This window comes from Vanacampus margaritifer, chromosome 2 (genome assembly GCF_051991255.1).
Source record: "Vanacampus margaritifer isolate UIUO_Vmar chromosome 2, RoL_Vmar_1.0, whole genome shotgun sequence".
NCBI classification, from domain to species: domain Eukaryota; kingdom Metazoa; phylum Chordata; class Actinopteri; order Syngnathiformes; family Syngnathidae; genus Vanacampus; species Vanacampus margaritifer.
The window spans coordinates 41443527-41466752 of record NC_135433.1 but is presented as its reverse complement, the minus strand read 5'-3'; the positions used below and the strand labels follow the sequence as shown (position 1 = coordinate 41466752).

Here is a 23226-nt window from a genome sequence, read left to right as displayed (position 1 = left end):
AACATGTACTATATAGTGTGTTCCTTGCTTTTCTACTTCCTTCCATTCCATTTTTCAGATCATCTTTGTCTCCTACCATCCCTCCTTCCATCCTCTTTCCTTCGTTGCGTCCTTCCTCCCTTTAATACATCCTCACTGCTTTGTTCCTTTCATACATCCTTATTTCCTGCCATCCTTCTAGCATAACTACATCATCCTTCCTTCTTTCCATCATCCATTCTATCCATCCTTCCTCCCTCCTTTTCTTTTTAACGTTCCTTGCCTTCCTCATTTGGTCCTTGTCTTCCTAAAAGGTACATTTTAAAAAGTGTAAATCTACTTCTGTCCCCCAATGCACGTACAGTAGCTCCCTCGTCCACTTTCTGCTCCGATGCAATAAGGTGAGGATGGAAATAGGTGAGGTCGCGCATGCGCACAAGCGGCGCGGAGCTGACAGGAGGACGCCGAGCTGCATTCCCATCATTCGGAGCGGAGAGGGGAGCTTCGTCATCTTCATCATCATCCTCATCATCCTCCTACCCCCGCTACCGCCACGCTGTTACGAGCCAGCCTCGACTCGGGACGACGTCGAGAATTTTTCTTCCTCTGCAATAATCCGCCCTTAAAAATAATAACACTAATAAATAAACGCCATCATGTCAGCCGGAGGAGATTTGGGGAACCCCCTGCGGAAATTTAAACTCGTCTTTTTGGGAGAGCAAAGCGGTGAGTCACACCATCACCTAAGCTTCTCTTGCACCCCCACCCTTCACGACAAACATGTTTATTATGATATGAATATAGATTTTTTTCTTAAAGATGACTTTGATTGTTTAATTGCATACGATGACGTGACGACTCTATTTTTCTTCACGGCCATTGTGGAGAAATTGCGATTAAACAGGAGAAGCACGACCGAATCCAACCAAAATAGGCTCAATAACTATTTTATTTTTAATGAAATAACACAAATTGCTGCCGTTGAGCCTCCGTTGCGTGGGGCGGTGTTTATGTGTTTAGACGTACGTACTGCAGTGGCCCACAAACACAAACCACCCCTTTGTTTTTTCTTTCCTTATGATCTATCTTTTCTCGATTCTTTTATTTGTTTTATACATCATTTATCGTATATATATCGAACTCCTCTATTATGTCGTAGAATGGCGTTGTTTGTGTACGAGTCCCATGCATGTGTCAGTTCGGGACACACCCAAGGCTGCCGATGTCTGCTTCTTTCTGCAGCCTCCGGCTGGTCCTCTGTCGTAAAACAAGCGCCCACCCAAAGATGTGACATTACACAACATTTCAGTGTGTATTTATATGTTATAGTTGCACGATGAATTGTTTTGTGCATCCATCCATCCATTTTCTGAACTGCTTATCCTCACTACAGGGTCGGAGCGTGCTGGAGCCTGTCCCAGCAATGTTTGTGTAATGCAGACAAATGGCAGGGTATCCAGAAAATAGTTGTTTTAAAAAAAACACATACACACACACACACACACACACACACACAGTTAATGTGTTCGTGTGTGTGTGTGTGTGTGCGTGTGGCCTTGTGCTGCAACATTGCTGTCCATGGTGCTGAATAAAGGCCCGGCCCAAAACCCTGCTCGCGTGTGTGTGTTTGTGCAAAAAAATAATAACAAATTGAACAAGCCAGACCTGCCCAGAAGGCAGCATCCAGCTTTAAAAACATAAAATATACCACACCTTTGTATTATATCAATAATCAATAATCAATTATGTCAATAATCCATGTTAATGGATTGACTAGTGGAAATGTAAGGAATATTGGGGAAGTTAAGTTGCAATGCTCGCAATAGAAGTGACTTTTGGCTTTATTGCATGAAAAAAAAAGTCATAATGTTAAAATAGGGAAGTTGTGACAGTGCAAGATAGGATAGGATAAAGAAGTCAAAATCAATAATACATTTGTGAGAATAAACCAGAGTAATGAAAAAGTGGTCATATTGAGACCAGGCCGTAATTCCACAAGGATAAGGATTTATAGAATATGGTTTTAACATTGCAAGAATAAAGCGTTCCTTTTATGAGAATGACGTACTATTGTCAGAACAAATGCATAATATTAAAAGAAAAGTACTCATATTACAAGAATAACAATTTTTTATTACAAGTAATAAAGTATCTGCAAATTAAAAAAAAAAAATCTTTCACAATATGTTCTATGCACACCAACTAGTTTAAACACTTCGTTCTGATTAATACTGCGTTCGTGGAATATGAATTGAGCATCAAAATCCATCTGATGGGGCGGCCATTTTGCCACTTGCTGTCGACTGAAAATGACATCAGCGTGCCTAAGGGCTCAGGTAACGACCATCGCGACTCTTCTGGCTTTTGTCATGTGACGTTCGCAAGATGAGCAATGATTGGTCCTTACCCTGTGCAACTGTGATGTCATTTTCAGTCGACAGCAAGTGGCAAAATGGCCGCCCTCTGAGATGGATAAAAACGGGTGGATTAAAAAAAAAAAATCCTTTTCCACAAACACGATACTAATCAGAATGCTGTGTTTTGAGCAGTGGGACCACATGTGGTTAAGAAAATGTGTTACATGACTTAACATTTAAACTACAGGTGGAGTTTGCAGCTTCATATGTTTTTGCTGTTTGTTACACAAAATGGAAATATCTTTGTTTGGACTTTTGATTTAAAAAGTTGTCTTTTACGCTCTTTAATAAGGAGCTGTCATCGAGTCACGTGTACTGTTTATTGTTTAATATCCTTGTGTTATGTTTCAGTGGGAAAAACGTCTCTCATCACCAGATTCATGTACGACAGTTTTGACAACACATACCAGGTGAGACACCAAACTGCAGTATAAATATGTCAGATGTGTTCTATCCTTGCTTGTAGTCATATTCAACAGGCTGGTCTTATCTGATACGAGCCCACTACAAATGTTGTAATAATACTGCCTTTAATCCAGATTACAATCTTGTTTTTGTAGAGAAAATACTGATTATGTTACTAATCTTGGTGCAATTGCGTTGCTATCAAAAGCAGATAGTGAAGTAATGTCGTCATAATAAATGAATATGGATTTATCGCGTCCTTGGCTGTGTGATTAAATCCTGAAGAAGACTATTAAAGTGAAGCAGATTAAATCGGATTTATTGCTCTGCCTTCTATTTATCTTTAGTCATTTGGAATTAATGAAGTTGCAAATGAGCCTTTCTCCTTGTGTACCACAGGCCACCATTGGGATTGACTTTCTATCAAAGACCATGTACCTGGAGGACCGAACAGTAAGGCCCTTTAGAATGACATTGTGATGGGAAATGTTGAATAGGTTTTAACATTTACGATAGGCAGGATCCGCCATTTGCCAAGAAAATTGTGTGTGTGTGTGGGGGGGGGGGTCAATCTTACCAAACCCCACACCAAGAAATCATTTCTCAGATAGTATTTTGTAGGCATCAGATAATCTGTATTTTTGTTGACCTTGATCGTGAGGGGTGAAAAAGGCTCAAATTTTTCCTGATTGTCAGTGTGGTGGTGCCCCTGCATCAGCATCTTTTTCTGAGAAATTTGTGTAGAAAAAAAAATCACACTTATCACATCCCACACAACAGGATAATCACTTAGGATAATTGTTTGGAGATATCCAATAATCCCGATTGACCCGATTTTTTTCTTTCTTCTTCAAGTAAATCATAGAGGGAAAAATAATTATTAAAAAAAAAAAACAGACCACAGTAAATGCTCAGGAAAATCTTTTAGCTTTCCGATAATCGATCCTTGCTGACTTTGATCAGAAGGGTGAAAAATACTCAAATTCAGCCAGATATTATCCAGTATATGTATATCCTGCTTATTTAGCTATCGTTCCGTGTCATGTCACAATCACAAAGTCCATGGTTTATGATAGTGGGCCCTGTCCATTTTCCCATCACATCGAGGAGGTAAAATCATTCTTAACAAACCCTGCGACGCAGCACGATCGCTCAGGATAATCAAAGATAGCTGACAATCAAGCTTTTGCTGACTAAGATCGGAAGTGGTGGAAAATACTTAAATCATGGAGTCTGTGGCTTGGTCCAATTATTTCTATTTGGGATCGTAAATGTTGAACAGGCTTAAGAGTTTACGATAATCACCATTGACTTTTTTTCCAAGGAGAATGTTGAAAGGAAAGCGCTGTTAACACACCCCACCACACCACTGGATAAACACTCAGGATAATTTTTTAGGGTTATTTGACAATCGAGCTTTCAAGTTTGTCCCGATGATCAGTATGCGTATATCCTGCTTTAGCAATTTTACAGACTACTTGACCCCAGATTGCCACGGTGCATACACCTCACAGCACAGGATAATCGCTCAGAATAATCTTTTGGAGACATCTGATAATCTGTCTTTTGCTGACTTTGTTTGGAAGGGAGGAAACATCCTCAAATTCTATTGGTATGTGTGTCTGCTTAAGATTGTTTATTCCTTTCTGTATAATATGTTTCATTTGAGGTCAGTAAGAGAGAGAAAAAAAAGCTCCAGTTTCCCCAAGCTTTGACTAATCCATGATTGGATTTCATTTCTGCCTAACACGATTAGCCAAAGGTTATTTCTGCTGCTAATAGAATCAGTGCGCTTAAACTTCTTGACTGATTCTTTCTTTCTTTTTAAAATAAAAAATGGAAGCAGCACTATAGCTGCTAAGTAGCTCATACCGTATACTGTCCACATGTATAGGTGAGGCTGCAGCTGTGGGACACGGCCGGACAGGAGCGTTTCCGGAGCCTCATCCCAAGCTACATACGAGACTCCACAGTGGCCGTGGTGGTCTACGATATCACAAGTGAGGCGCTTATACTGTATGTTGTCCATCTGATATATGGTGAAACCCTCGCCATCCAAAAGTGTTCATAATTACCTGTATTATTAATTTAAACACAAAATATAACTCAAACTATGACCACAAAACACAAATGTGCCTCTGTTAGCTTTCAATGTTAGCTTCAACATTAGCATCTGAATTTTTTAACAATATCTCCAATGTTAACTTTTGGAGTTATTTTTCATTATTATCTCTGATTTAAGAGCTGCCATTAGATTTCTACATTAGCTCCAATGCTGGAATATTAGTTTTACCATTACTTTCTGAATTCAGCTATCAACATGACAATGTCACCTCAAATGTTAAAGCTAAGGCGGTCCAACATTAGCTTCCAAATTGATCTTGAATATTAGATTCAACAGTAGATTTTGAATCTAGCTTGCAATGGTACATCCAATGTTAGCTTTTGAAGATACTTTCCAATGTTACCTCTTAACTTTAATACCAAACAGGCGCAACGTTAGCTTTAACTTTATCTCCAATGTTAGTTTCCAATGGCTTGCTTTAAGATTATTGCTAATGTTAGCTTCCAGTTATAGCTTTCAACATTAGTTTAAATCAGTCGCTCAAACTTTAGTGTCAAATTGTGATTTATATCATTGTCTTGTATATGACATGTATTCTTGATAGTTGTTAGAGAAATTGTGGTTTTCCTATGATTTTAGCTTCTTTCTTTTTTTCCAACAATGATATAGGCAAATTTTCCACAAGTGAGGTTCTGTCATCCTTAGTTTACTAAGTTGGATCTCAGTCAAGTATCATCTGGGTTAGAAAAGAAAACAATTGGAATTTAAAAAAAATAGTGCAATAGTGATCCAAGTCCAAAAATGGAATAAGCACTCTGTAGTTCTCATTGGCTTAATTGAATTGAATGAATAAAACGGCATATGTATGTGACATATTCCCCTTTTTATTATTATTATTATTAATATATATATTTTTTTAGCTCAGTAATTTTACCGATTTGACATGTCATCATCATTGCTCTCTCTTTTTTTTCTTTTTTTTGTGTGTGACATGTATGTGACATATTCCTTCCCAGATGTCAACTCGTTCCAGCAGACCTGCAAGTGGATCGACGATGTCAGGACTGAGAGAGGAAGTGACGTCATCATCATGCTGGTGGGCAACAAGACAGATCTGGAGGAGAAGAGGTGAGGCGGCGGCGTTATATAATGTTGCTCATCAGCAGGCCGACGCTCATCAAAATAACGCGTATGCTCTCCCGTCAGGCAAATCACCATCGAGGAGGGAGAGCAGAGAGCCAAAGAGCTGAACGTCATGTTCATCGAGACCAGCGCCAAGACGGGCTGCAATGTCAAACAGGTGACACTTTTTCTCCTGAGCCACATCAAGTACACTACAGTACAGTGAATATGTGGAGTGATTCCAGTGTTTCACAACTGTTATTGAGCCAAGCACTTTTTTTTTTTTACATTATAAATATGTCACGGCAAGCAGGAATGTCACAAACATATCAATATTGGACCTGAAAGCCATACTTGAGTATCTAAACAGAAAATAACTTTGAAAGACGTTAAAGTGACCTCGCAGAATATTACTTGTCCTAAAGTATCTAACATTTAATGCAATCAAAGGGGGGGGGGGGGTGTTGCAGTTTTTAGCCTCACTTCACTAATCCACCCCTCCCAAACAAAATGACAGAGATACCAATAATAAGCTAGTATTATCACCAGACACAAGCCAACGTTAGCCACGGCTGCTAAGTTGCTAGCATGACTTCTTCGGAATAGTGTTATTATAACACTAAATGTATTGGTTTGAAGTTTTTTTTAAATGTACAAGCAAGTACATATAAAGAAGAGGAGATAAATGTATCTGTTGAGAGAGATATGTTGCCAATTCAACATAGCTTTTGAATCCTCTCAGCTGTCTGAGGTGGCTTTGCTCTGCTCCTTTTTGCTAGTCTTGCTCAGATGTTAGCAAACGAGGGATGTTTTTTTTTAAATATATTTTCCACAGGTGGATGTTCCCAAATAGCCTGCAAAGTTTCTGAAGCTCAAGCTTCAGCATGAAGCAGTAGCCTATATGTGTTAACTTTTTTTTTCAAACTATAATTTCATTTTATTTAGTTCGCCTTAGTGGTATATCGTCTCATTAGCTAGCATATGCTAGCCTGACCATCACGGTAACAATATGCTGAAACAAGGCCACGTTGACTAAAAGAACATCATAACTTCAGTGGATTAATATCAACTAATTTAACCTACCAGGTCCTCATTCACCACTGTAATTGTTTTGGTCATCATCTGCTGCTGGAAGTGTTGCGTTAGCACACAGCAGAGTTGGTAGCAGGGGGACCGTCTCAAATGCTCAATAAAGGGTAAAAAAAACAAAACAACTGCCATCAATCATCATCAACATTAATGGGAATCTCTACTCATACACTCTTCAACCTCTGAAAATATTATAATGATCGGCCTGATATTTTGGATTTTATGTGCGTCTACCTCGCCACAGACATTTGCTATAGAGAAAAGCTTAACGTTGCTTCACATCAGAAAACTGCGATAATTCCTTACCAAAATGAATATCGATTTCTGCCCATTTCAATCTCTGAAATGATTAGAATGAGCACCTCAATAAAGATCTCATAGCCGTAAATCGTTTTCCTCATTAAACGTCATTAACCCCTGAGCGTCATTTTATTTTGAAATGGCTTGGTCAGAACCAACAAAAAGCCAAAAAATGGTCAAATAACGCCCAGGGGTTAAGTTGTAGAAAGCACCTACGGAGAGGAAGACGCTAATGTCCAGAAAATCTATACTATTACGGCCAGTATTCTAATATTTAAAGCAGTTGAAGTTGGCATACATGCCCACAGATTTTGGTGAGGATTGATCACAATTTTCTGACATCAAATAATATTAAGTGACATTAAGCTTTATTTGCATAAAAATTTTAAACAGTCCCAGCAGCGGGTGCTCCAATCATAAATTCGATTTGGTTAGTGTCAGTACAGGTTGTGACTATTCTTCTGCTTTGTGTTCTGCGGGTCAGACATTATGTCAACGGAAAAAACATAATGTTTTTTTTATTTTGTAGTAATGAAGATGGTTAGGGCAAATGTATCAGAGGAAAAGTATGAGTTATATTTTGGAAATGTAATGGAGTAAAAGAAAAAAGGGCATAAACATAAACAACAGTACAGATATGTGAAAATTCGACTTAAAAGGAACGGCAACTGTAATGACAAGTTTTCTCTATATTATTTATTTGGTTGTTACTAACATAACTATTAGATTCATTTTTACAAAAATCATTTCCAGTTTAATACGTTTTGTAGAAATTTTATTTGGATGTACGCCGCCATTGTTGTTTACGTCGTAACGCACTGAGTGGGTAGAGACGTAGAATTACGGATTGCCGAGCAATGTGAAACATCTATAAAGAAAGCAAGGTAAGTCTTCATAGCGTTCCTAAAGGGACGATCAAAACTCTTGAATGCGTCTGGTGAATGACGAGAGCACGGCGTGGGGGAGGGTGACTCTCACAATCGCATGTTGTTTCTTTAGAAACGCTACGAGGCTTAACTAGCTTTCTTTATAGGCGTTTCACATTGCTCGGCAGTGAGACTGCCGCCATTCTACGTCACTACGCACTGAATTCTTTGTACGTCCAAATAAAGCTTCTACAAAATGTATTAAACTGGAAATGATTTTTGAAAAATGAATCTCATAGTTATGTTAGTAACAACCAAATAAATAATATAGAGCAAACTTGTCATTACAGTCGGGGTTCTTTTTAAGCACATTAACAAAACGTGTACAGCACAAAATAAACAATGCCTTGTATTCATGATTATGACTCTTATACTAATATGTTTTTTTCTTTCTGCCTTCCCCAAGCTGTTCCGTCGTGTTGCCGCAGCTCTTCCCGGGATGGAGAGCCTTGACGACGCCAATCCTGAAGGCAGTATCCTTAACTAACACTGGCACTGAGTCACTGTTGATGAGTGGGCAAACATATCGGCTGCCTTCATTTTGAATCTCTGTCAAAGGTTTTGCTGGCGCATCAGGAACCTTTCCTGAGACAATACCATCTAGTGGACATTTGACAAAATGCACGCAGGACATTAGCCAGCACTACAATATTGTACGATAGTAAATATGCAAATTCATGAATACACTATCAGTAGACCATACCACACTAAACTGTGCCATACTATACTATACTATACCGTACCGTACCATACTGTACTTTACTATACACTATACTATACTATACTATACTATACTATACTATACTGTATTTTACCATGCTATATTATACCGTACCGTACTGTACTATACTATACTATACTATACTATACTATACTATACTATACTATACTATACCGTACTGTACTATACTATACACTATACTATACTGTACCGTACTGTACTATACTATACACTATACTATACTGCACCGTACTGTACTGTACTATACTATAGTACACTTTTCTATACTATACTATACTATACCGTACTGTACTATACTATACACTATACTATACTGTACCGTACTGTACTATACTATACACTATACTGTACCATACTGTACTATACTATACACTATACTATACTGCACCGTACTGTACTGTACTATACTATCCTTTTCTATACTATACTATACTATACAATACTATACTATACTGTACCGTACCGTACCGTACTATACTATACTATACTATACCATACCGTACCGTACCGTACTATACTATACTATACTATACTATACTATACTATACTATACCGTACTGTACTATACTATAGTACACTTTTCTATACTATACTATACTATACTATACTATACTATACTATACTATACTATACTGTACCGTACTGTACTATACTATACTATAGTATACTTTTCTATACCATACTATACTATACTGTACCGTACCGTACTATACTATACTATACTATACTATACCGTACCGTACCGTACCGTACTATACTATACTATACTATACTATACTATACTGTACCGTACCGTACCGTACTGTACTATACTATACTGCACCGTACTGTACTGTACTATACTATAGTACACTTTTCTATCCTATACTATACTATACCGTACTGTACTATATTATACACTATACTATACTGTACCGTACTGTACTATACTATACACTATACTATACTGCACCGTACTGTACTGTACTATACTATAGTATACTTTTCTATACTATACTATACTATACTACACCGTACTGTACTATACTATACTATGCTATACTATACTGTACCGTACTGTACTATACTATACACTATATTATATTGTACTATACTATATACTATACTATACTGCACCGTACTGTACTGTACTATACTATACTTTTCTATACTATACTATACTATACTATACTATACCATACCGTACCGTACCGTACCGTACTATACTATACTATACTGTACCGTACTGCACTATACTATACTGTACCATACTGTACTATACTATAGTATACTTTTCTATACTATACTGTACCGTACCGTACCGTACCATACCATACCATACCATACTATACTATACTATACCGGACAAGACATATATACTAACATGCTATACCATACTATAGCATACCATGATATGCTATAGTTGGCTATATTATACGACACAAAACTATACTATACTATACTATACTATACTATACTATACTATACTATACTATACTATACTATACTGTACCGTACCGTACCATACTATACTATACTATACTATACTATACATACATACATACTATACATAACTATACTTTACTGTACCAAAAAATACCATACTTCAATAAACTTACCAACTAAAACTATGGCATGCTATATTATACTATGAATACCATACCATACTATACATAATAATATATCATATTATAGCACAATGTTCCTCTATATATTGCATTGTACTGTGATATATTATCATAATGCTATATTTTATACTCTATGTAATGCACCCTACCGTACTATACTATACCTACTGTCCTATATTTATTATTCGATACCTTACTGTACCATACTATACCATACATTGTACTGTACTGCACTATCTATGCCTTCCTATACTATACTATGGTATACTGTACTATACTATACTACTCTTAATTACAGCATAGTATTGTGTTGCGTGGTATTTTTCCTTAAGCGGCCCTTTTCCCAGTGATTGACATCAAGCTGGACAAACCTGCGGAGCCGAGCGTCCCCGAGGCCGGGTGTTCATGTTAATGCCGAGCTGTGATTGGCCACAGCTTCCTTCACGCCATCGGCTTGTTGTGTTGCTTAAACTACTTCCTGGTTAGCCTACAGTTGACTCTGACTCCAATTGGATGTACTTTAGGATGTATCTGATTGGACACATCAAACGTTCTCTCTCAATCAGTTGTTCAGTTGTAAAATATTGTATACTTTGTCAATATGTAAGGAGGACAAAAAAGAGAAAATGAAAAGGAACACAAAAAAACGTTTTTGGAGGGAGGAAAAAACTGCAAAAGGAGACCTGTTTCTTTTAGCTGTTATGTTTTGTATTTTTTATATATAAACAGGGAAAGCACCAAAAATGATGCCTAAGCATAACAAGAGCGTTTTAGGCGAGGGGCTAGTTAGTGGGGTGTTGGTAGGCCATCCCCCCCCCCCCCTAAAATGGCGGAACACGTTTGAATGTCTGCAGCACGCATGCACGCTGATCCCATTTATTATTGTTTGGATTTATTTTTTAGAAAGTGGCCTGACTGCTCTCGGAATGTTTTCTAGCATCTCTCTCTGTCGTTCTCTCGGTTGCATTATCACATCTCACACAATTTCCTGTAGGCTCACATAACGGTAGCTGTGAACAACGTGGCACTCTCTTATCTCTCGTTGGGTTCGACTTTTATAGAAATTGTACTGTGCATTAAAAAAAAGATGAATAATAATATGAATAATAATAATGTACAAAAAAAGAACACTTCCTCTCCCACCCTGTCCTCTCCTCTTAATTCTTAATCCTGCCCTGTCCCTCCATCCCGGAAAAAAAAACATATAACGATCCACTGTAATGCACTGCACTGTATATAATAATGTAATATGAATGTTGTGAACGTCCTCTCTGTACAAGTGGTCCTTGTTCACCAGTATGAATAATGTAATAATGTTTCATGATTAATAAATGACAGATTAAAGGGCTTCACTCTCCTAACTCGCAACACTGACATGGCGCCAAATGTGATTTCCTCAGATTATTTGCACATTTCCGTACATTTTGCACAAAGGGACCTACACATTATTCTTATATGGACAGTCGATAAATGAAGCAGATAAGCGAAACTAATGAAGGGTTGACTGAAAAACTCGATTTATTTTATTTTATTTTTTATTTTATTTTTATATCATCTGAAAGACTTTTTATTTTTACATATTTAATTTAATATTTTATTTTGGCTTTTATGCAATTTTATCATATGTTTTTTGTATCGTCTTACTCAGTTCTGGGGCCTGGGGTGGAGCCTTACCTTAATTTATTCCATTTAATATTTTGTGAATTTTTTTTTATTTTAATTCCACAACTTTCTTTTTGTACTGCTTGGGTTGAGTGAGCTGCAGCCTCGTGTGTTCCATTTTGTTTTATTTTTATTGTATCTGATGTTTTATTTCTTGGAGCCTTGTTTGCAATGTGTATTTAATTTCTTTTAATGTTTTGTTTCATGGAGTCTTATCCACAAGGCTTATTTTACTTTACTTTGTGTTGTATTTTATTTATTCCATTTCTTGTATTTTATTTTATAGAGCATTGTACATAAGGCGTATTTTATTTTAATGCTTTACATTTATTGTTTTATTCTACTATCAAATAATAAAAAATAATAATATTAAAGCATTTTGCTGAAGAGTTCTTTGTGGTTTGCTAATCACATCAAGTGGAAAGAACCTTTTTTGGATGACTCAACTGACACCATGATGCTTTCCTGCTCTGAGGTATTCCCCTGGATGGACGTCGTGTTACTCGATCCCCTCTCGGGTCTCTCGGCGGGCAGGCAGTTACATTAGTGGTGGATACAGTTGAAGGAATTTGGACGTCCCTCAGGGCACGCTAATGAGTCCCAAAAGATTTATTATCATAGGGTTAGGGTTTCCAAGGTAAGTATTTGTTGTTTTTCGCTAATACATTGTAAAGAGTAACACCCAAAGTGAATTTTCTTGCAAGATCTCACAAAATGTTAAGTAACGAAAGTTGTATATTCAGTAGTGGGGGGACAACATTATAATACATACGGTATTTATATTAACGATGCTTGAAAATGAAAACAAACTGAAATGTTATCAGGATTTATCGTTTTTTTCTTTACTGGCTGTGCAAACACTGCACAACACATGATGCTAAACACGCTATTCATGCTAACCGTAGCAACCGTTTCATGCTAGCATTTTGAATCAGTACTGGCCACATAAACACAATACATGAAATTGTTCTTAACGGTTTTATGCCTGCTCGGTGAGCAAATGCTGCACAGCATTTTATACTTAATATGTGATTAACGATAGGCTAATTTGTAACCGAAAGTGTTTAGCAGCTTTACACCAAGTAGCTGTGAAAAACTACAGAACACATGGTGCTAAATATGTTATTAACTCATTCACTGCCATTGACGGCTATAGACGTTAAGAAAATTATTTTGAACTATTTCTATTAGTTTAACATTTTTCCCACTTTTGTTAACAAGTGTATCAAAACCTAGAAATTGTTTTTATTGCACAATTAGAACAGATATAAAAAACTAATGCGTATAATTAAATTAAAAAAAATTATCACCAGACGCCCCTAATTTTAAATAATCTTTTCTTTTTTTTAAAGCGTGAATTAACTACTAAAGTCATGCGATTAATCACAATTTAAAAAAATTATCACTTGACGCCCCTAATTTTTAATAATCTTTTCTTCTTTTAAAAAAAAAGTAAAGATTATTAAAAATTAGAGGCATCTGGAGATTAAAATTTGTCATCGTAATTAATCGCATGACTTCACTAGTTAACTCACGATTTGATATCTGTTCAAATTATATAATAAAAATGTTTCTAGGTTTTCATACTCGTTTACAAAAGTGGGAACAAATGTTAAACTAATAGAAATAGTTCAAATGAATTTTTGACATCTATAGCCGTCAATGGGCAGTGAATGAGTTAATGAAAATGTCCCATTTTAAACGGTAATTTCAGCTGTTTGAAATGTTATCCCAGTTTATCCCTAGCGCAGGTACAAACATTACCTTTGACCACTAAAGGTGCAAATGACACTTTTTTTTTTTCTTGGAAGACCACACCCAGTCCTTGAAAAAGGGCCAGTGAGTTGGTGGTCCGCCTCCCTCACATCGTTTGAGGCTCAACAAGTGTATCATGTCTCGTGTGGAGGCCCTTGCAGACCCCGAACTTGGCTCGCTCTTGAAGGGTCTTCGCACGGATATCGCGATGGCCGTGCACGACGCCTTCCCTCTGGTTCACGGTTTGGCCGACAAGAATGTCATCAGTGAGCAGATGTTGAAGGTGAGCCGGGTTCGGGATACTCAGGTCAGGATGCAAGTTTTTGGTGTCGCAAAGGCTTTGTGGAAACAAATATATGAGAAATTTTGTTGAGAGATCTTTGTAAAATCAAAGTGGGACACTTTGCAATGAGAATGAACCCTTCTTCATAGTTGTAGTTTAATTGGCCGCAGAGCCGATGCTGTCAAAGCTACTGCAAAGTAGCACTGCATAATTATAGCCAAAATTGTCATCACGATTATTTTGATCAACATTGTGATCATTATTATTCATCACAATTTGTTTTCATTGTAGGGAAAACATTTGTATTTTTATTGCACTACTTTTAGAAGAAGAAAAAAAAAGTTGACTGTCAACTGTGCATTCGCCCCCTGGTGGTTGGCTGACTAATCGCCAACGATCACGTTTATTAATCGTAGCAGCCCAAATCGACAAATACTGTGGTATTTTTCCGTCTTTTAAAACATGCACAGTAAATGAGTGGTTACCACACCTGCCTCACAGTCAGGAGATCCAAGTTCGATTCTCCACGTTTCATAACATGCTAGATTCTATTTCAAGGTAAATTCAGGGACTTTTTCTGTGTGAATGGTTAGGACACGGTGGCGCAGGAGGGCCGAGAAGGGATTCACAAGGCTGTGTACTCACTGCTCTCGTGGGTTCTGGACCAGAGTGCCTCCACCATGCAGGCCTTCTGGAAGAACCTAAACAAGGCCTACAACCTGGACAGCTACCCCAAACTGCGAGCACTCCTCGCTCATCACGGTGCCGGTATGTGATGAACTCGGGCGGCAAGTAAAGTAGGCTACGCCAGCTCAATATGTCATTTTTCATTTCATTGATTCTGGTGTCACTTTTTGTATGATTAATTGCCGCATTATTGGCATGCAGCAGGCGACTTTGCGTCTCCTCAAGGCAAGAGGAGTCACGGTAAAAAGAGGAGTCACAAGGACAGAGAAGATCAATATCGTGCCAAGACGAGTGACGGATCTGCAGGTAGTACGTGCAGGTTACCTCCTCCAAAGAAGATTTTGATTGTTTTTGATTGCTTTTTCATGAACAGAATTACACCCAACAAAACTACAGCCCCCCCCCATGTATATACATATCTATAATAAAATGTAAATAGACATAATAATAATAATATGTAGCCTATTATAAAATAATATCAAAAATGTATTATTATAGAATTAATGTAAATAAATATATAAAATAAAATGTGAATAAATCAATAAATACAAAATTGTAATTAAAATAGGTATAAAATAAGTTTATTATATTTTATTAAATTAGTTGGTTTTATTCTTAATTGTTTAAAATATAAGTTATAGTCCCTAAAGGGGATTTAAAATGGCATTAATAAAAAAAACATAAAATATAAATATATAAATAAATAAATAAATAGATAAATCAATCAATCAATCAATAAATACAGTATAATGTATCATTAAACTTTTTTTCAAGGGAGTACTCGTGAAATTAAGATCAAAACAACAAATATGAAATTGTAATTAAAAATAATTGTAAAATATGTTATTTACTATTTTAAATTGCATTAGTTTATCCCCCCCCCCCCAAAATTTTTTATTTTTATTTTGCTCCTTATAATCCCTAGTGTGGCAATTTAAGGTCTTTATATTTATTTCTAAGAATCAAATTTTATTGAATTCTGATCTTGTTTTGTGCTTCCCCATTTCTTTTAATGGAATATTAAACTTAATACAAACTAACTACATATTTTAATTAAATAATCATGCATAAATTTAAAAACATCAAATTAAACATTTCTGTTCATGTTTAAATCAAGTAATCTAATGCCAAAATATTATTATTTTTCCCTAGGGGGTAAAGTGAAGTTCTACAAAGTAAAGCGTGAAATGCCTCCCCAGCAAGCAACATGTGGCACAAGTATTTGTCAAACACTTTGCATGAGCTTTCATTTACAAACTCAAGTCCAATTTTAAGACGACAATCGTGTTTCAGCATCGGCCCCGAGAGGAGGGCTTCCCTCGTCTTCATCTGCTCTCGCTGCTAGTGAGCTGTCAATCAAGTGTGGATTATCCAGAGAGAAGATTTTAAACTCAGATGGTAAACCTGCATGTTGACGAACTACCGAGACTAAAACCCTTCAAGTACGGATTCCCAGCTATCTAATTGACATAGCCCATTTGTGTCACACTTTTTGGGGGTGAAAATACTCCAAGGATCAAAAATGATAGCATCCTTGACACCCTATTTCTTGTCTTGCCTAAATTTGCTTGCTTTGAGTTATTAGCAAATATGGATTTTGCTACCATCAAGATTTGGGACAGAGCTAGCGGTGCACCCCAAATCTAATAAATAAATAAATAAAGGGAAATGCAAACAGCATGGGTTGTATTTTCTCGTGTGAAGGCAGCACTTCATCTCCAAGATGCACAATTACGATATACTTTGTCAACAGTTCTTCAAAAAAGAGGCTTCTAGTGCTCAAAGCTTGAATTATGCCTTGAATTATGTTTAACAATGTATTTTATTCTGCCATTGCTGCGTGTGTTTAAAAAGTACAGTAAAAAAAATTTGACAAACTTTATTTTTGGGGAACACTGGAAGGCATTAATAGCTTTTCCATTCACCATTGTATGCACCGTCTGTCAGAAGCTAATAACTAAAAACCCAATGCAGCTCTGCTTACCTTTTAGCTTTGCAATAGTCATTCACGGTTTTTCGGTAAATCACTTCTTTTTGCGTAAAACCAACAATAAACATCCACAAATGACACCATTAGAGATCAAAGTATGCTTCTTCTTTTTTTGCATGTTTCCTCCTCAGTTTCTACCAAAAAGTGCATCAAACTGCCAGGAGATTTTTCCAAATGTAAAGAACTGAAATCCAAAACTGCCACGGTGACTTTTCAACACAAGAGGGAGACAACAGCAGCAGCCTCTGGACAGGTCCCACCACGCAACACACTTAAGAATGTGTGAGTGTGTTTCCATCAACATGCGTGCTTTTGTATGTGTGTGTGTGTGTGTGTGTGTGTGCATGCAGAGCCACCACAACGACGACGAGTGTGCCACGTGCAAAGATGGAGGCGAGTTGATCTGTTGTGACGGATGTCCTCGAGCTTTTCATTTAACCTGCCTGGACCCACCGCTTGCATCCATCCCCAGGTTCAAGCGCACGCGTCCAAGAATATCGCTTAAAAGGAACCCCAACTGTTATGACAAGTTTTCTCTATATTATTTATTTGGTTGTTACTAACATAACTATGAGGTTCATTTTTCAAAAATCATTTTACAGTTTAATACATTTTGTAGAAACTTTATTTGGACGTACGGCGCCATTGTTATTTACGTCGCAACGCATTCCGTGCACAAACATCTTTAAAGAAAGCAAGTTAAAGCCTCGTAGCGTTCCTAAAGGGACGATGAAAACTCTTGAGTGCGTCATGAGTGCATGTTGTTTCTTTAGGAACGCTACGAGACTTACCTTGCTTTCTATGTCACTACGCACGGAATGCGTTTTCGACGTAAATAACAATGGCGGCGTACGTCCAAATAAAGTTTCTACAAAATGTATTAAACTGGAAATGCTTTTTGAAATGTTAGTAACAACCCAAAAAATAATATAGAGTAAACTTGTTATGACAGTCGGGGTTCCTTTTAAGGGAGACATCATACGCACGCTAAGCTAGGGCGTTGCGACCAAGAGAGCGGCTACTCAATGTTGCTCATTACTTCTTCTTTTTTTTTTGTTTTGTTTAGTGACTTTTGTGATGTTATTTGAGGCTCCCTCCGAAGAGATGAGATGTTCCCTCATTTGCATCCAGACTGCAAATGAATACCACAAAGCCACCACCGGCGAGACTAATGTAACCACAGTGACTTTAAAACAACAACAATAAGCAACCATTTAAGCAACTTTTGTGGTGTTATTGGTGCCTTGTCTGAGACTCCCTCTAGAGCAGATCTCCATCTCGGTGTCCAGACTGCAAATGAACGGTGCAACGCCACCACTGGCCACATTGAACCACAATGACTATTTTTCAAAAGAATCAACATGCAACATATTTATTGACTTTTGTGGCGCTATTGGAGACTTGTAGAGTCTCTGAGACGCTCCCCAGAGCACAGGATCGACAGACTGCAGATCAACCACTACCCCAGATACTGTAACTATGTTAGCTTAATCCCATGTTGGTAAATGTTGATAATAACACACTTTTACATTTGCAGTGGTTCTTGGCGATGCAAGGACTGCAGTGGCAGACGAGGGAAAGAACAAAAAGCCCAGCAAACTTTGCAAGTCAGTGATATTGACATGCGTGAGCACTTAAATGATTAGAATTCCTAATATATGAGCGCTTAATAACAACTTGGTCCCAGCTGACTTTGAGCAAAACAAGCAGGGTACATTTTATGGTGTCAAATGTTGTTGCTCTTTTATGGCCTTAAGGTTATTTGAAGCAATTAATTACATGTCTGAAATTTAAAAAAATAATATCACAATAACATCCATCCATTCATTATCTAAACCACCTAATAGAATAAAATTAAAAAGTATATATCTTATCCAAAGTGAGTCAGCAATTACATGTGTAGAATAATATACACTGAACAACATTTACTGATTCATGAGAAAGTAAGATTATATTGGCATTTTATCAGTAAAACGATTATTCTTATTTTGAAATGGCCTAATATCGGCCGAAATAATCGGCCAGATGATTAATCAGTTGAGCCCTAAGAATTACTGCATCTTACTGCCGTTGTGAGTTGTGACCATCTTCATTTATTTCCAGTATGTAACAGTGCCCTCTGGTGGCCAAGGCACACCACAATAAGGATCTTAAAGAGATTAAAGTAGTACGAAGGAACGTTTCAACCTTAATAAAATATTTTCATAACTCTTTTGATAAAACATCGACTTAAAACTAGTTGAATGGTACCATTGCCATGGCCTGAGGGGGCCTGTGTATCATTTCTACTGGCATTAAGCAACTTAGGAGGATGGTAGGAACACTCAAACACAAACTATGGCAATAAATAGGAAATGTGGTCTTCCTTCAGACATAACAATACCGCTTTTGTCCATATGGTGCCGCCATAATCAACGTAAACTGAATTAAAGCTACTACATGCAGAAATTCGAATTTTGAATTTTGCTACTGCCACCTGTGGCTGGAAAATGAAACTGCAATGTTGACGAGAAGAGTGGGGGTTGAGCCATGGGAAGAGTCCGTTTTGAATGGGGCAGATGCCACGGACTTCCGACTTCCGGGTTTTACACATCAGCGCCATTTCCGGCCACTGCTGGCCACATTCCAACACTCGCACCCCTGCACCCCCCAATCGGCGGGATGGCGTCTCAGCTATCTGAAATGTTTCGTACACTGAGACAGACACTACACACTCGCAGCCTCGCACCCGTCGACAGGAACGCGCAACCGAGGGGCACAAAGGCGGTAGCCCAAGTATTGGGACGCGGCCCACACGTCGCAAACCAGAAACGGAAACAAAGTTGATGAGTGAAAACCCGGAAGTTGGAAGTCCCGCCTCCTCCGTGGCATATAGTCTATTGGTTGTTTACAAACACAAAGGGACAAAACTAAAGACACCGCCTATAAATGAATTAAAATTCAATAGAATTGTTTTTATAAATATTGCAATTCTTCATTAACAGTTTGTTCTCTATGATGTCTGGTTCAGCCTTTATTCTCATATGTTTGCCCCTTCTCAACTCACATTCTGTCTTTTTGCATAATTTCACCAATAATTCACACTAGTCGTGCCATCTTTCTACAGCCTCCGCAGACAAACTCAAACACCTCCACCGTAGACGTCTCATTCTTTCCCTTATTGTCCTCCTCTACAGCCTCCGCCATGGAGGTAAATACGCTCCTGCATGTCCATACCATACTTTTGCTGGCTGAAAAGTTTGAAATGCATGAAATGTAGTGCCCAGACGCATGTGGTATTTGTCACCTGGGAGGAGGAGGAGGAGGAGGAGACCTCACTCGCTGTCTCCAGTGTTCCAATCATTACCACCACCACTGCCACTTCCCCGTGTAAGTCTTTGGACATCAGTATTGCATGAAGATGCACTGCAGTCTCATCTTAAAATAACACTTAATTAACTCATTCACTGCTATTGACGACTATAGATGTCCAAAATTCAAGTGAACTATTTCTATTAGTTTAAAATTTTTTTTATTTCATTTAATTTCTTATGAAAACCAAGATTTTTTTTATTGTACATTTATAACAGAAATTAAATTATCAAGTGATTAATTACGATTAAATGCCCCTTATTTTTAATATATATTTTTTAATTAGTCCCGTCAGGCAATTAACATTTTTAATTGTAATCAATCACATGACTTCACTCGTTAACTAACGATTAATCACGCATTTTATATCTGTTCTAAATTTACAATAAAAAATTTTGGGTAGGTTTTCATACTCTTGTTAGCAAAAGTGGAAGAAAATTTTAAACTAATAGAAATAGTTCAAATGAATTTTTGACGTTTATAGCCGTCAAAGGCAGTGAATGAGTTAATACCTCAACACTGTCAATGAAAAATTAATTTGAATTGATTTTAGCAATATTTATTGTATTTTCTTTTAAAGTAAATGTGGCATAACTTCCAAATGCCATCATCTGTGTTCATTAGTGGGCGATCCATCTGTCTGTCGTGTTCCATGGCGTTGGTCAGCACTGCAGAAAAGGAGGCTGACAACAAATGTTTACAGGTGGGTCTCGACTTTTATTTACTCAATAGCACCCCCTGGAAAGTTTGAGAAAAATGAATGCATCCGTTTCAGAAAACATAATAGGATGTACAAAAAGCTACAAGAAGTACCCATGCATGGAAATGAATTGAAAGTCAGCCATTGTGGTTTTAAGAATGCCATTTCACACTCAGCTACTCCCCCTGGAAAGTTAGAGAAAAAAATTAGCTCCCTAAGCCAATTTCACTAATAAAGAGTAAATAAAGTGTTACAGTATCGATAACAACAAGTTGCACAAAAAAGTCTCAAGGTTCCATGTTCTAAATTGAACAGGAAGTCAGCATTTTAAGTGGTGTGTTGAGTAGTGACCTATGGAAAATTGGGGTAGGGGCGCCATGACTGGACTGGACTAGAAGAGGCTGGCTTGACTGAGACATGGACGACTAGACAAAGACAACTTTACCGTGAGGGCTTAGCTTGACGCGACGAGAACCACAGACTCCCGCACATAATGTCAACATCGACAATGCTCCCACGCAGACTGGACAAACACAACCGACTCAATACACCAACACTAATGAGACACACCTGGGGAACACAATAGGCTGAGGGTACTGATTCGTCACACACAACTGGGAAGAGAAGAAACACACAGGTGGACGTGACCAGACATAACGAGACAAGGGGAACACACATGCCAAACACCAACCACTGACAAAAACAACAAACACATCTATAATAAACAAAACTCAACCCCTAAAAAAACAAAACATGACAGCAATTTCATCTATCAATACAAAATTGAGTGGACATGTCAATCATCGCTGGACAGAGAGTCACAAAGACGCATATCTGTAACAAGAAGTCACCCATTTTGGTTGTAAGCACCCATTTCGGGCAAATTCCAGTCCTCCTACTAAATTCTCAGAAATAAGCCCCATCTTATCCCACACAAAATTTCCAAACTTTTTGGACCGCATCATCGAATGTGAGTGCAGAATTTTAGCATCATTCCTTGAAAAGTCCTCTAGTATTTGTGGTTGCTGTTTTTCAGCTTCCCACAACGGCCCACAACCCACGCAGCCACGAGCAAATCTCATCCGTGCATAAAGACGAATTGGATTCCATCCTGGGAGACGTAAGTGGTGCTCAGTTACACACGTGATGTTGAATGTGTAGAATGCATCACGGGGGGATTCGGGGGGGGGGGGGGGGGCTGCATAAATTAAAGTCAGATGTGTTGGCGAGCATTGCGTCGTCATTGCAATATAATGCGTGACGCACTTTTTGGAATTCTTGTTTAACTACAACCATTCTCTCGGGAATACGCCTTAGTAATTAAACATAGTTTTAGCTTTGCCGTTATTCAAATAGCTCCAATTCAATTACAAGTCAGAATAATCCAATTGGTGTCGACTTTGCTATGACCCAAAACAATGAAAAGCAAACCCGATGTGCAAAAACATGATGAATGTAGCAACAAACTCAAGAGGATCGGCCAAGGCATTGTGTGCGTGTTCATTACATGATGTCACTGTGTATGTGTGTGTGTGTAACGTGTGTGTGTGTGTGTAATGTGTGTGTGTGTGTGTGTGTGTGTGTAATGTGTGTGTGTGTGTCAGCAGGCCTCCTTGGATGGCATCTTGCAATGGGCTTTCCACAACATCCCTCAACCTCTTCTTAACACTCATGGATGCTACCAGTGACTTGGAATCGAGCTCTTTCCAACTACTATTACTAGTACTACTGCAACTACTGAAAACGATGACATCATTATGCAAAATAACAGCAAATGTTTATTTTGGATTATATATGAGATGAAGAATGCTACAAATGAGGAAATTGAAGTCTCAAATCTTCAAAAATGTATATTTACAATTTTGAACTTTGACCCATTTGGCTTTTTGGAGTATGTTACATTTTTTTCTATCAGCTCCTCTAAACATCTTGCTGTATGTCAGCATCAGCAGTTGATGTTTTATACTTCATGTCACCTGACAACATTCCAGCACTAGCCAACTATTGCGCCCTGAAAATGACATAGAGGATATAACAAACCAGAAATGACACATTTTACCTCAAAGAGGACGGAGCACAGTCCTTGTTTGTAATAAGCAATAAACAAACAAAACAATGAATAAAAACGTAAATAACTGTCTCAACG

The 23226-nt window shown here is 37.8% G+C and overlaps 2 protein-coding genes across 2 annotated transcripts; both read left to right on the top strand.

The window, feature by feature from the left end:
- Positions 1-430: 430 nt before the first annotated feature.
- rab6bb (RAB6B, member RAS oncogene family b) lies at positions 431-12000 on the top strand. The gene is made up of 8 exons (XM_077559276.1): positions 431-705; positions 2748-2806; positions 3201-3254; positions 4696-4801; positions 5883-5994; positions 6073-6166; positions 8710-8776; positions 11000-12000. Exons 1-8 carry the CDS (start codon positions 636-638, stop codon positions 11062-11064), a joined length of 627 nt encoding a protein of 208 aa, XP_077415402.1. The 5' UTR covers positions 431-635; the 3' UTR covers positions 11065-12000.
- A 2205-nt stretch (positions 12001-14205) lies between these two features.
- aire (autoimmune regulator) lies at positions 14206-22909 on the top strand. The gene is made up of 12 exons (XM_077556339.1): positions 14206-14352; positions 14946-15120; positions 15241-15345; positions 16333-16437; positions 17161-17282; positions 17380-17501; positions 18567-18655; positions 20206-20219; positions 20289-20398; positions 21005-21083; positions 22117-22200; positions 22685-22909. Exons 1-12 carry the CDS (start codon positions 14206-14208, stop codon positions 22766-22768), a joined length of 1236 nt encoding a protein of 411 aa, XP_077412465.1. The 3' UTR covers positions 22769-22909.
- Positions 22910-23226: the final 317 nt, after the last annotated feature.

Bases quoted from the DNA above. Each gene is read 5' to 3' on its own strand.
- rab6bb (XM_077559276.1), top strand. From the start codon at position 636: ATGTCAGCCGGAGGAGATTTGGGGAACCCCCTGCGGAAATTTAAACTC. The intron at 6,167-8,709 runs GTGACACTTTTT...GCCTTCCCCAAG, and splicing joins CGGGCTGCAATGTCAAACAG to CTGTTCCGTCGTGTTGCCGC. The intron at 8,777-10,999 runs GTATCCTTAACT...CCCTTTTCCCAG, and splicing joins CGACGCCAATCCTGAAGGCA to TGATTGACATCAAGCTGGAC.
- aire (XM_077556339.1), top strand. From the start codon at position 14,206: ATGTCTCGTGTGGAGGCCCTTGCAGACCCCGAACTTGGCTCGCTCTTG. The intron at 14,353-14,945 runs GTGAGCCGGGTT...GTGAATGGTTAG, and splicing joins TCAGTGAGCAGATGTTGAAG to GACACGGTGGCGCAGGAGGG. The intron at 17,283-17,379 runs GTCCCACCACGC...GTGTGCATGCAG, and splicing joins CAGCAGCAGCCTCTGGACAG to AGCCACCACAACGACGACGA.